We start from the raw sequence: 14,355 nt of genomic DNA, 5'->3' as shown, positions 1-14,355 counted from the left end.
TTTACCTTTATTTTATTTTATGTAAAAATCTTTTTTAGAGATATTTTATATTTTAATTTTGTTTGTTGGTTTTTCAGTATTCTATATTTTGTTCTATTGTTTCAGATTTCCTGGAAAGCCTACAAAAGGTAAGATATATTTTTGGACAGGGAGAGAAAGAGATAAGACAATGGAGGAGGATAAAACAACGTACATCCCCAATGTTTATCAACATAAGTACCCCTTCTTTACATTAAATTAATGGTTGAAAAGCATAAACACGTTACATTGAATTTGTTGTGCTGAAAGACAGTACCAGGATAAAAAAAAACATTATGCGGCACAATAGCCCCATAAAACCTACTTGCAGATATTTCATAACAATCAACCTGCTATTTTAACAAGGACGTTATTTTATTTTATTTCAAAGGGGGGGGGGAGGAAAGATGGCACAAAAATTTGAACGCCCAAAAACTTGGTCAAATTTACTTGGAGGGAAGCGTGGTATTTACCCCGTCTGTAAGTTTTTGCTGGGATATCAATTTTCCCATTCCCTTGGACCTCCTAGAGTTTGTTATTAAGATGAGGAAACAATTTAGGAACTGTAATTTAATATTATTATTTGCTATTTTAAGTCAAGGTTGCGTGATTAAATTCTGAATTTAAAAAGTGAATGAAAGAGTTTGAAGAAAATTAGACACCGAAAAATAAAAAAATGCTTAAATAATCGAAATGTCTGAATGAATTATAGAAGAGCTAAAAGATTCTACTGGTGTTACATAAAAGTGTTTAAAGAAATGTTTTCTATGATTGCTTTGTCCGTGTTAATTGATTAAAGGCATTCATTATCATTTAAGTGCTCATTTTTAACTCTTTGATGTCTGTAGGTCTGTCCGAACATTTTTTTAGATATAGATTTTCTAGCTTTTAAATGTACATAATGCATAGATCTTTGATTGCCTAAACAAAAAAAATTTACGAGTGGCTACACTCCTATAAAAGCTTCTTTGGGGCTCATAACGTTTCCTTCCCTCAAATTAGTTTAAAGCTATTCCTGAACCTATAAGAAGCTTCACTGAAATAGAGAACAGTGGTTAGCGAGATTCTTTGCGATACACAGACAGACATATAGACAGAGAGACACCCTGTTACTTTTATATCAGGATTATGCGTTGCTGGTAACATTTTGTCCACATGTTTTTAACATGCTATCGACATAGTTAAATGATACCATTTGCTACCAGTTGTGGTGAATATAAGATATTACTTAAAAGTTGTCATTAATGACATGTTATCGAAATTACATTAATTAAACTACACATGGGTTGTGGGCCTGACGATTTTTAAGTACAATTTTTGAAGGTGTAAAAGGTGTTATAGTTAAAAGTTTTTGTATCAAAGTTCTCTGATGTTTCAAAGGAAACTTTATCAGTAAGGGTTTACTTTTCATGAAAGCGTTATATTGTTATAGAGATACTAAATTTTACATCCTTTGCTACACTTTGATATATTTTATTTATTAATCATTTCTGCAAACTTAGTCATACAGTCATACATTTTGAAATAAAGAGTAGATTCGCTAAAAAAAACATGAAACAAATTCTAGAATAACTTCAAACAATAACATAAACAAATAATGGATCTGCTGCAATTTACGGTAATATTATTAACCAAAAACGGCCAAACGACTGAACGTACATGTTATGTCTGCTTATCATTATAATTTTTTTTACCCCCCTCCCCAAAATTTTTACCCCTGGGGTAAAATTTGCCTGGGGGGGGGGGTAATTACCCTGAAATCTGTTGGCAGGGGTAAATTTAGTTACCCCCCCCCCCCAAATTTACCCACGCGGTAAAATTTTTTGGGGGGGTAATTAAAATTTTATTAAATAATTAGTATTAATAATGCGCGCGAAGCGCGCAAAAATTTTTATTATTAGAGATTTTTTATTTTGAGGGAGTAAATTTGAAATTGGGGGGGGGGGGGGGGTAATCGCCCCATTACCCCCCCCCCCACATTGGACGTCTATGATTATAAGTGGCATAAAAATACTTTCTATTGTGTGACGTCATTTTTTGGAGGCACTTTACGCCGCTGTTTTGTGCATTATTAAGGTAAGCCTTTGCTTGCAGATTACAATGATGTGCGAACATAATATGGAAGTTCAGCCGATTTTAAAGTCTTTAAAGTTCTTAGTTTTTTTAAAGAGGGAAATGATCGATTCTAGAAATATTCTACCGTAAACTGCACCAGATACTAAATATTATACAACTTTTTGTACCTAATGTCTTTACTTGTATTGACAAACTTTGATGAATAAGTAAATTATTATGTGCAAATAACTCCAGAGAGAGAGGGGATGGCTGTTTATTACACTTGTCCCCAAATTCTTTTTGAATGTTTTCTTATTCATTGGCTCAACAACTTTTGGGACTTTTTGTCAATTTTGATTGGTTGTTTTATTAAGTTGAGTGTTCAAACATTTTAACCAATAATTGAAATATACAGCAGGGATAATTCCGTGTATAATCATTGGGGATTTATATCAATTTATTGGCAATTGCCCTATCCCTTTATATTCCTGAATTACCTCTATATATGTTTCTTTCTAACCCCTTTTCATTGCTGACACGTGATTTTGAGTGGCAAAAAGAACACTTAGAAACAAGTTTGACAACGTCTATTAGTAGCACAGCAAAGAATATAAAAAAGAGTTGTGATTAATTCATAGAAAAGTTATAGCAAAAGCTAAGAAGAAAAATTTAACTTTAAATGACAAATGGACGAATGAACTACGTTGCATGCGAGGTAGATTCCTAAGAATTATCAGAAAAACTAACATTGAATCATTGAATTTCGTAAATGACATTTTCATATAAGAATTCAATATATCCAGGGGCTGCTATTCAGCCAATTAATTCCAATCAAAAATGCTGCAAAATTTAATATTTTATAGGAGTGAAGTTGGATTAAATTTTTTTTTTACGTAACTGAATGGGAGTGGATAAGAAGGGGAGAAAAAAGAGATAGGGGTTGTGGAAAAATTTTTCTTTAGAATTGTTTGTCAGAATCACATTCCCTGAATATTTCTTAGAGCATTTCCAAACTACCGACGTACATCAAAGTTATAAACTGGATGCTTTATAAACAAATGAAGTAATAAGCATTTCAGATTTGTCTTATTGATTCAATAAGGGAGTTCTTAATAGCCAGAGGAACATTTATAAATAAAATAAAGCCGTCTATCTTAAATTGAGTCAAAGTTAATCTCATCACCATTTTTAAAACATCTTATCATGATATCTTCCAGAACATTGACGAATCGACAGACCGATTTAGTTATATACTGGTGTATCAATTGTTAGGAAAAACGATATTAACAAAATTTACGAAATAACAGTCTAAAATACTTTTTCCAATTGATGTAAGGACTGACAGTGCAGCAAAAGTTGAGGCTATAGAATAGCTTCGCTACTAACACAGGTTTCCCTTCTTTCATAAGAACTAGAGATTAAAGAATACGGTTATTATAAAACAAAGTGTATTTATAATAACAATTGTATTCAAAAATATGTTGGACATTGCGAAACATGTGCAAATAACTGGGGTTAAACAAAATTTTATTTTAGCCCCACCATGACTAAGCTTATGACAAGGATGACAACATCCACAAGAAGCCCAAAAAATCTTTGATGGAAATGCAGATAATGCGATTTAGTTGCATCTGTGCAGTGTTTATAAATCAAGAATAATATTAATAGGAAAAAATCACGAACCCTTTTTCTATATTTTTAAAAGCGAAGCTTTTCTATAATTAGGGTCGGTCCGTCCGTACGTCTGTCCGTAACGGATAGCTTTTTTCGCTAATTTAGGCATGTTAGAATTGTCTTATTGTTTTCAAATTTTACATGGTGATTCCTGTAGTAGTTAGGTACGATTTAGAAAGCGTAGCAACTCTATAATCATTACCAGAATGTCCGTACGTCCATTTTAAACATGTTGATTTTTTACTTTTTTAACAACAAATTTTTATGTGATCTAATAATCCGATTGATCTGATTTTTGGTATACTGATTCCTGGGACAACAAAGTACAATATTATAAGCGAAGCAACTCTATAATCAAGTCCTAAAAATGTAAGTATGTCCATACACATTATTCTGTATCAAGCAGTTTTTCAACAATTTTACTTACAATTTTGCTGCGACACTTATACATTTATATTCTGATGGTTTAGTTCTGACACTATACAAGTGTTAGTGTCCGTTTGTCCTACCGTTTCAGTGCTTCGCTTTTATGGATGTTGTCATCCTTGTTATATTAAAATTTCGCAGCGTGACTGACAGACTGACGGAAAAGTAAATAACATACTGGATGGAAGCTTTTCGTTAATGGAATATTTGCAATGAAAATTCAGCTGTTTATTTTATATAGCAGCCAAGAAAATCAAATTTCATCCACAGCGTTAAGGACTTATGGACGAATGGACGGACCGACAAAGTGAATTATAGAGTAGCTTTTCTACTAAAATTACAAACAGGCGTTTAAAATAACAAATTCTTATCTTATAGTATATTTCAAGTTGGATAGGCCAAAATTTAATATTTCAATCACCCCCCCCCCCCCCATAATGTTACTCAATATTTGTTTAATTGGGGGAGATTACACAATTATAAATTTCAAATACATAATCTTTGAATGTCAGGATTGGTCCGTCTGATAACAAATATATCTAAATCATTAATTCAGTTTTCTTAACAAATTACATATAGATCATGTATTTATCACAAACCTTTGAAATTATATATTCTGTTCCTTTAATAATAAACTAGCGGCTGTTCTGACCTGCATAGTATTTCAGCTAGACTGCCCACAGGTAGAATTTTAAAGTTTGTTTCTAGCCATTCTGTGTTGACTTCTGCAAATATTTGAACTTTATTTACACACAGTTTCTTATTCTTATTCAATAGTTTCTTACATCAATGGTGCGGTAAACCTAAAAAGAATAGACCATTAGACTAATCCAGATATCCTTTACAATAAATATATGCATTTGATTTAAAATTTAAAATGTTTAAAATTGATAAAAATAAAACTTTTGGAATGATTTTGAATTGAATATTTTTTAGTGACAGAAGGTCAAACTTTATCTGCTTTTGTAAAAGAAATTGATTGAATTTGAATTATTGAAGAAAGAAATTAAAATAAATTGGTTTACAATAATAATTAAACTTACATAGTCTTTCTCAAGCATCTTTTACTTCAACATTTCTTGGCTGTCAACATCAATAACTTCATCACTCATAGCTTCTTCATCATTACTTTCATCATCATCTTTGGTATCATCATCAACTATATCATCATCTTTGGTATCATCATCAACTATATCATCATCTTGATCAGATCATCAGCAATCAACTCTTATCTCATCCTCTAGTACTTCTTTGTCAATTGGTGCTCCTTGTCAGCTTGTGATTGTCAGCAGCTGCAGCTCTAAAAAAGATATACTTGAGGAGCTGGAAGATGATGATAATGAATCATCAGTTATTTTAAAGACTTGACTTAAGATTCTTTTGTTCAACACTATTAAAGATGACTTAAAGGACTCAATTGCTGATATTTATGAAATTGCTAGTTTCAAGGCTCTTTAAATTTGACTCTTAAATGTATGTACCTTTTTCAAGTGGCAGTTTTGCTTGTAGGCCACTTCTTGCAGGGTTCCCTCTCTACTGGGCTGGCTCCACTCCAAGCCACTCCTAAAGATCATCAGATTAGGATTGAATGGATACATAATCATCAGACAATTTAAACTATTCAGTGCCAGATTCAATTTTAAGGAGATCAACTTTGCTTGCATGAATTTGATTGCTTTAAACATCAGATAGCATTAAATTAAACTTTACACACCTGCAAGCTTCCCAACTCAAGCTCAACCCTTGTTTGGTAGGGTGTTGGGGATTTGAGTGCCAGACATTTATCCACAGTTGACCAACTCTAGTGTTGCTTGATCCTCCTCTCTGAACTCTACCAGATCATCTCTGTCACCATTACCATCAGCAGCAACAGTCCTTAACAAGACAAGATCAGGATCAACATCAACAATGCCTCAGCCCCACCTCTCTTGGCTACTGAGCAAATTGTAAAAAAGAGTCAAAATTCTACCTTTTTAAATCTTTGGTTTCTTTCAGATTGTTTCATACATTCATTTTAAATAAAACACTTAGGATATCTGGAAATAAAATTAACAATTAATAAGGTCTATTCATAGATTATCTTTCCTGCCTATGACTGCTAATTTAAGTTAATTTAAGGGAATTAAATGCAGCAAAAGCAAAATCAAGAAAAGAATCATTTAGACTTTTACATTTACAGTTACATAGAATCATTAAGATTGGCATCCTATTTACATAAAGCCTTACTCAAGCTAAACAAGTTTAAATAATAATTTCATAACTAAATCTTCTTGATCTTTGGTGGAAATAATCATCTGGAGGATCCTCTTGACAATGGGGACTCTTCTGCCAATGATGATCTAGAAAATTCAGAAGATTAAGGTGAAATTCCATTTTGCTGCTCTAGATGTACATTCTGTACAGTCCCACCACAGAAAGTTAGCCACAATGGAATTTCAACACTCCAGTACTTGAATCTTGACTGAACTCCAGCTCCACTTTGATATGATTTGGTTATTTGAGCTTTGATTAGTTTCTTTAAAATCTTTAAAGGTTTCATAAAATGTTCATAAAATGACACAATTTGTGCCAACTATAATAGAGATAGAGGAAAACATGGAAATAAACAAATATTTAAATGTCCTTTGTTTCACATATCAATTCATCAGATTCAAAGTTTTTTCTTACAGACTAAGTGTTCCAACAGACTTATAATAAAATTCATCAGATAAAATCACTAAAACTAGGAGTGCCATAAAGGCTGACTGTGGCATAGATGTTTCACACAGTTCAAAATGTATGCCAGTTCACTAATAAGAAAGGACATTTAAAGTTCATAGAAGAAGAAAGATAGAGAGTTCATGCTGTACTTACAGTATTGATGGTCAGGTTGATGTTGGCTCTGGCAAGGGCTTCACTCAATTGGCCTGGCAAATCCACCTCATCCTCAGATTCCAACACAGCAATCTCTCTTACAGATCTCTTGGTGTAGTAATACTTCCCTCCAATCTTGTTTCTGTACTTGATACTCACTGACCTGGCAATACCATCATGAGATTCTTCTAAATTTGCAACAATACCAACTCTCCATGATAGTCCACCAAGCTGAACACCAGTATCTCTCAGGAAAATAACAACATCACCAACCTTCACTATTGGAATACCATCACCATGCCACTGTCTTGATTTGGGAATATAATCAGCAATCCTCTGACTTGCCCAAACTTTCCACCAACTCTGCTCAACTAACTCCATATGCTTAAGCATTTGGCCTCCTGATGCCATTGTGATAGAACCAGCTGGGGCACACCTGTTGTTTCTTCCAAGCAACAACCTGGCAGGGGTGATCAAATCCATCTCATCCAAATTTGTGTACCTGTTCCCCATACACATAGGCAAAGAATTGAGTTCATTGGTAATCCAACAGAAGGCAGTCTCATAATGAAGAACATCCAACTTCAATCCCTTAAACACAGCATTAAACAACTCCTTGATCCTTCCTACAGCTCTCTCAGCACCACCAATGAAATTATGGGAACCAGCAGGACAAGTTTCAAAACTAAGCTTTGTCTTAGTTTTAGTGTTGATGGTCTTGGTGAGGTCAACAACAGACAACTCCATCTTCTTGCAAGCAGCAACAATCTGTGATCCTTGGTCAATATACACATGATTGGGATAACCATATCTGGAGCCAAATCTGAGAAACACATCAACAAAATTCTCAGTGTCATATGCTTGCATAACAAAAGCAGCACAAGCATTAGTTGTAGAACACTTGAAAACAACACCATACACCTTGATTGTTGATCTCCTGCCATGTTTGCAATGAGCTTCAAAAGGTCCAAAAAGATCAGCTTGACTTGAGTAGAAAGCAGGAGCAATAGTATATCTTGATGGGTGAACTTTGGCCATCTTTGCCTCTAAAAGTCTGGCTTTGTATTTCTGACAAAACTTACAGGATTTCTTGATCTCAGCAGCCAAACTGTCAGCAAGAAGAATGAATGCTATATCTCTGGAAGCTCTCAAAGTACTCTTGATTCCACCATGATGAGTGACTGTAACATGGCAATATGTCATAATGCTATAACTTACAGGGCTGTATCTGTCCAAGATAGGGTTGAAGAAGGTGAAGGGCTTCAGATCCACCATCACATTGGCAACATTGTCAGGCTTATCCCCTTCAAGGATTCTACCATCATGTCTAAGAACACCATCAACAAGTTTACCATCAACCAACTTGGAAGGATTATTAAAATGTTGCACTTCCTTAGTTGTAACTTGGAACAGATACCTTTTAGCATGTTCTTCATCTTCATCATCAACAACTACAACAACCTTCTCTGCTACTACTTCAAGACTCTTAGCTTTCTTTCTCCAAATCTTGGTCAATCTAGCCAATATTGCCAACTTCCTCAGAACTTTTGGCCAAGTGGTGGAGCAAGGATCAATTATATATCTGGAGAACTCATACCTTTCAGATACCTTAGCAACCAAGTTTGTCAGAATGATCCCTTGAATATCAGAGCTTCTGATTTCTTTGGCAACAATCATCTTCTCCTCCTTGGACAAGGTCATCTCTTGAACAGTCTTGACAGGCATCTGTTGCTGGGGCTGCTTCATCCACTCATGTCCAACCTGCCAAATTGATCCTTCCATTACATCAGAAACTTTGCAAGGCCTTGTACCAATATCAGCAGGATTAAGTGCAGATTCAACATGTCTCCACTCATTAACATCAGAATACCTTCTTATCTGGATAGCACAATTCCTTACTCCAACTTGCAATGGCCTGCTGTCTTGGTGAATCCATGAGAGGGCCACAGTAGAGTCTGTCACATACAGACATCTCTTGATTAAACCATTAAACTGCTTCTTGACAACATCACCAAGAACTGCTCCCATTGTACAAGCCTTCATCTCTGCCCTAGGCACTGTCAACTTTGATGTCAGCTTGGACTTTGCTGCTATCAACTGGCAAGCAAATTCTCCATTGGGACAGAGGAGTCTAACATAAACAGCAGCAACTGCAACAACTTGGCTGGCATCAGTAGCAATCAGAAGCTCAATGTTATCAATGTCAAGACCTTCTTTTGGGAAGATTGTCCTAGGGATTCTAATATTTCCAAGCAGCTGAATACTAGCAAGATTCTGCACCCACTTGTCAAGATGTTCATTTGGCAAGGGATCATCCCATCCTTCAGACAGCTTGCACATCTGGCTAAGATCAACCTTCAAGTCAGCAGTCACTGGAACAACAATACCCAGAGGATCATAAACTGAAGCAACTCTACCAGAAAGAGTTCTTCTTGTAAATGTTTTAGTAAGAGCTTCCTTAACATCACCTGTGACAAGTTCAGGCATTTTCCCCCTTTTCTTTTTACCAAAAAAGAGAGGTTTGATGTCTAGTCCAATAGTGTCTTCTTTGGGGTTCCAAACATATCCACACACTCCAACAGATTCTCCATCAGCAGATACTATATCAGAAGGATCTTCCCCATTCTTGGTTATAGCTTTAACACCCATCTGACTAAGGGCAAGAGAATCAATCAATCCTTGTGCAGCAAGATCTCTGGCTTGATCAGTTAAATGAGAATCATCCATATACAACTTCTTCTTAAGCACAGCAGGTCCACCAGTATATTCAAGCTCAGGGATAGTAGCAGCAAAATCAGCAGTTTTCTTGAAACCAACCATAGTCTGATTTCCACTGGGTCTTACTCCATAGATAAGTGTGCAAACAACCATTTCCTCAGCTGGGTTCTTAGGGTCAAGATCTTCACACCAGAGATACTTTTGATATTTCAGGAACTCTGGCTCCAATTCAACTGCATTGTAAGCCATCTGAACATCTGCTGTAAAAGCAGAAGCACCAACTCTAAACTGTATCAGAAGATTTACAAGTGTTGCAAGCATATTGGATCCTTTGGCAAGAATACAATTAAGACTATAACCAGTGCTTGTTCTTGATGATGCATCAAAGACCATTCTGCATGGTGTACTCAATGATGATGAGAATACACATCTCCAAGGTATAAAATATCCATCCTCTCTTGCTAACTTCTGGATTTCTGGAGGCAGCTCAGATATCTTCTTTACAAATCCTCTTGATCTTAGCTTCTCATGGGAATGTAAAATATCAGGAATCATCTCAGGGCTTTTACTGGCAATTCTCAATTGTGACTCAAGGATCTTTACAGCAATATACTTATTATCAGCCAAATACTTGCTAGGATCAAGGATAAATGGTAACTTAGCAGTACACTTCTTCTTAGTAGGTACATAGGTAACACTGTCATGAATTAGCAAATCCTCATGCTCCTCCTTAAGACTAGCTTCCTCAAGAGTCTCAGCATTCTTGCAGTCTTGGCAATTTCTGCATTTCTGACATCTGTAATTATCCTCACCTCCATATTCTTCTAGTAGCTGGAATTCCTTGATCTCTCTTTTAGGGGAGTTGGCTGCAATGATCACTCTTACCTTGTAATCTTCATAATCCTCCTCACACTCACACACTTGACAAATTAGTGGTTTGGTGAACTCCTCAGAACACTCCATTACAGGAAAAGTAGGACCATAAAGAGTAGAGTTGACAAAGTTGTATGTTCTCATTTCCATGGTTAAGAACATCTTTGGGCCCATCATTTGAGCAGCATTCCTTGCATTCCTCCATGAGCTATGTGATCCTCCAAGGACTCCTTGCTTGCCATTAACTCCTTTAAATCTGGCTGTAAAGATGGATAATCCACAACTTAAGGAAAACTCATACACAGGAAAATACTTGAGATATCTGATCCCAATCATCAGATCAACTGTGGCTCCACCTATCTCATCCTCAACAGTAGGTAGTGGTTTATCATCAGGGTTATCATTGTTGTAGGATTCATTCAATTCATCCCAGGCTTCACAGAGTCTCCAAACAGGAAATTCAGAGCTGACTTGGTCCATCCTCAGCATAGTCATTTCAGCAACCTTATTAGGATCATCCTTGGCAACAAGTGGTAAATGAACAGTATAGTCACCATATGGAATCCTGACAGTTCCACCTCCTGCTACCTCCAATACTGTTGGTCCTGGTCTTGTCAATGAAGAATCAAGTATTGAAAAGGCTCTTTCAGACAACACAGCTCCCATACAACCACTGTCATAAAAGCAGAGCAACTTTTCATTCTTGGGTCCAGGTACATATTGCATCATATAAATTGGAGGACTATCAACATCCTTAACTACAGCAGGATTTTCAGGTACATCATCAGAATCAATCTTATTGTCAGTGAAGAAGATGGGAAAACTGCTGAAGTGGATCTCAGCATTGGCAGGCATATACTTGGTGTCTAAAGTAGCAATATATTCCTCTTTCCTTTTCTCATTCTCCTCATGATGAAACTTGCACAATAAAATATGATTCTGTCTCCATGGCTCCTTGTCTCTACATATCTCTTGATCACAAACATACTTATCAAGACAATATGGCTTATGCTGCTTGAACCATTCCTCTCTCTTATCATATGTAAATCCAGCATCCATTCTCAGGCATCTTATGCAGCTCCCAGTAGCACATGCTTGCTTAAACCTCTCATAGGACTTGTTCTTCAGAAATCTTTTACAGTATGACAAGTGAGTGTGTTTCTTGTTACACCAAGAACAGGGGACAACTTTAGGATCCTTGGCTTGATTCACTTGATGAGCAGCATTCTTAGACTTATTACTACTTTTCTTCTCCTTGGCAGCAGTTGGACTGTTGATTGGAGTACTTGTAACAGGTTGAGAAGGGGTTGCAACAACAGTACCAACAGATTGACTTGCTTCAGTAGGATTATGATCATCACTATCACCAGTATTATCATTGACTTTAGCTGCATATGACTTGCCACTCCTGGTTGATTTAAGGCTCTTCTTGCCAAGATCAGTAATTGTCTTTCCACAGATAGAGATATCATATTCAAGCTCAAAGGTAGCTTCATCAACCATAGTTTGTAAGTATTCAATCTGTAACATCATCAGTTCTTCTCTGCCAGGCATCAATCCACCATAAGCTCTTCTTTTACTTTTAACTCTCTTCTTCAACTCTAGCACATCATGAGGAAGCATATTCTGTTGCACAATAGACAGAATATCAGTAGATCCATAAACATCAGTAATCTCATGACTGGTAGCCATCTGGTGCAGACTAGACAATTTGTGTTGCACATTAATAGCCCAATTTCTCCTCTCAATATAACCTGTGGGACACCTACCAAACTCTTCAATTTCAGCAGCCTTCTGACTAAAGAGAATCTTTGGCTGACCATAAATTGACTCCAGCAGCTCCATACATTCCAAATATGTTGTCAATCCAGCACAGGCTTCCTTTGGAGTTTTGTGCAAGCACTCAGTTGTTAGCTTCAGGTACTTTTCATGATCACTAAAATCTCCTTGACAATCAAAGTAATCATTCAGCTGAGTAGAGAATGTGAAGTAGTCATTTCCTTCCTTATAGTTGCCAGAGAATACAGGAACCTTGAACTTGATATCTGCCTTACTCTTAGTGCTTCCTGGTGTAATTCCAAGCTTCTTGGCTGCAGCCTTAAGAGCAGTTTTAGCATCCTGTTTAGCATTCTGAACTTCAACAGACTTCAGATCTAATCTATGAACAGCTTCTCTCTTACCAGCAGCAATAGCATGTTTTACAATGTCATCAATCTGACTCTTTACTTCCCTGGCTTCCATTTCAGCTGCCTCATAACTAGCCTCCATAGACTTATAGTTAGCCATTGTCTTGACAGATGTCTCCTTCACAGCTTTCAACTCTGCAAGTACATTATCAACCAATTTCAAGACTGGGGCTTCCAAAGCCAAGGCTCTTTCACCAGAAATCTCATCAGATATGGAGTTTGAAGAAGTGTTTAAGGAAGAGGAAGGTGTGGCATGCTCTGCTTCATTAGCTGCTTTGATAAAAGTAGAGAACTTCTTCCTCAGCAGGTTAGCTTCTTCTAATTTGTTTTCAAGGAACTGATCAGAAGGATTCTCATTGAAGAAAGTGATAACTTCTCTGGTTTTAGTTGCTTGGTCTCTTGGTCTCCCCTATGCTTCACAACCAATTGTTTCCCTCCCGCCCTTTTTCTTTTAGTCTTCTGTGCTATACCAGGAAACCATTCTTCCCCCCACCCCCTTTTTTCCCCCTTCTACCTATACCAAACAATAAGCGCCGCTCCGTCTGTCTGGTAGGTAGCCACGGCCGTGGACAAACCACTCACCACGCCCCATTTTCTCCCCTTCGTTTCCCCCCCCCCCCCTCCTCCCCCATACCTTTTCAATCCCCTGATTTTCCCCACATACTTAACTAGTCTCTTACTTCACCAATTTATACTTTTTTATCTTTATTTTTGATGCTAATGCAATATTATTATTAGGTTTGACCCATAGCAACATATTAACAGACATCCTATTGCTTTATATACATCTTATAAACAATATTAATGAAAGTTCATAGCAAGATATATAGGATTTATTAATTAAAACAAAATTGATGAATTTATAGTACATTTTAAAATTAAATAAGCACACAAATTAACTCTTTTTTTTAAAGTACTATTTCTCACAAAACTTTTTTTAATAGCCATATTTGACTATTTGTTGATTATTTGTTGATTATTTGTTGATTTTTTGTGGATGTTTTAAGGATATTTTTGCGGATTTTTGCGGATATCTTGTAAATGAAGTCGTAGAGAATTTGACCATAACTAGTCTTGACCAGTAATGGCCACTTTCTAGATCTAAAGTTGGAGACAGGCCCCCTCTTGAGCAGTTATCTGCTGAGCAATTTCACCCAATTTATTTTCATGAAACTCCATGTCTTTGTTGGGGTTATACAGAGTGAGTGCCAACTCGGTTTCAAGATAACCTTGCTGGTATAGTAGACGGGCTACCTCACGACGCACTTCCTCGCTGACATTGTCACCATTAACTATATTGAGAAGTCGTTGATATGTTATTGTCAATCTATTGCGTAGCGGCTGCCACATTTGTTGGTATTCTTCCTCTCCGAACATTTTCGTGTCTAAACAACAGTAGGATTAAAACTCCACTAAAAGCTAAGCTATGACCAAAATTTAGCGCGCGACAGCACGCCACAGTTTTTTAATCTTACCATGACCCACTTTCACCCTTCTCTTTTAAAAAAGAGTGAGACTAATATAAACATTTTTTGAGCACAAACCACTCTCC

General features: G+C 36.4%; 2 protein-coding genes across 3 annotated transcripts in view; one reads left to right on the top strand and one right to left on the bottom strand.

Annotated features, from left to right (window-relative positions):
* LOC145322067 (uncharacterized) overlaps nucleotides 1–14,355 on the bottom strand; it is a 148,813-nt gene that overhangs the window by 78,990 nt on the left and 55,468 nt on the right. The gene's annotated exons all lie outside the window — the stretch shown is intronic.
* LOC145322059 (uncharacterized) overlaps nucleotides 1–14,355 on the top strand; it is a 69,900-nt gene that overhangs the window by 13,406 nt on the left and 42,139 nt on the right. The window contains exon 12 of the mRNA XM_080163831.1: nucleotides 106–128. Within this exon, the coding sequence (XP_080019957.1) occupies nucleotides 106–128 (23 nt within the window). The remainder of the gene's footprint in view (nucleotides 1–105; nucleotides 129–14,355) is intronic.

The sequence above is a fragment of the Acartia tonsa genome, chromosome 1 (assembly GCF_053477335.1).
Source record: "Acartia tonsa isolate MP-2025a chromosome 1, ASM5347733v1, whole genome shotgun sequence".
In the NCBI taxonomy this organism is placed as follows: domain Eukaryota; kingdom Metazoa; phylum Arthropoda; class Copepoda; order Calanoida; family Acartiidae; genus Acartia; species Acartia tonsa.
Note: the sequence above shows the minus strand (reverse complement) of the source record. Positions and strands in the feature narration are given on the sequence as shown.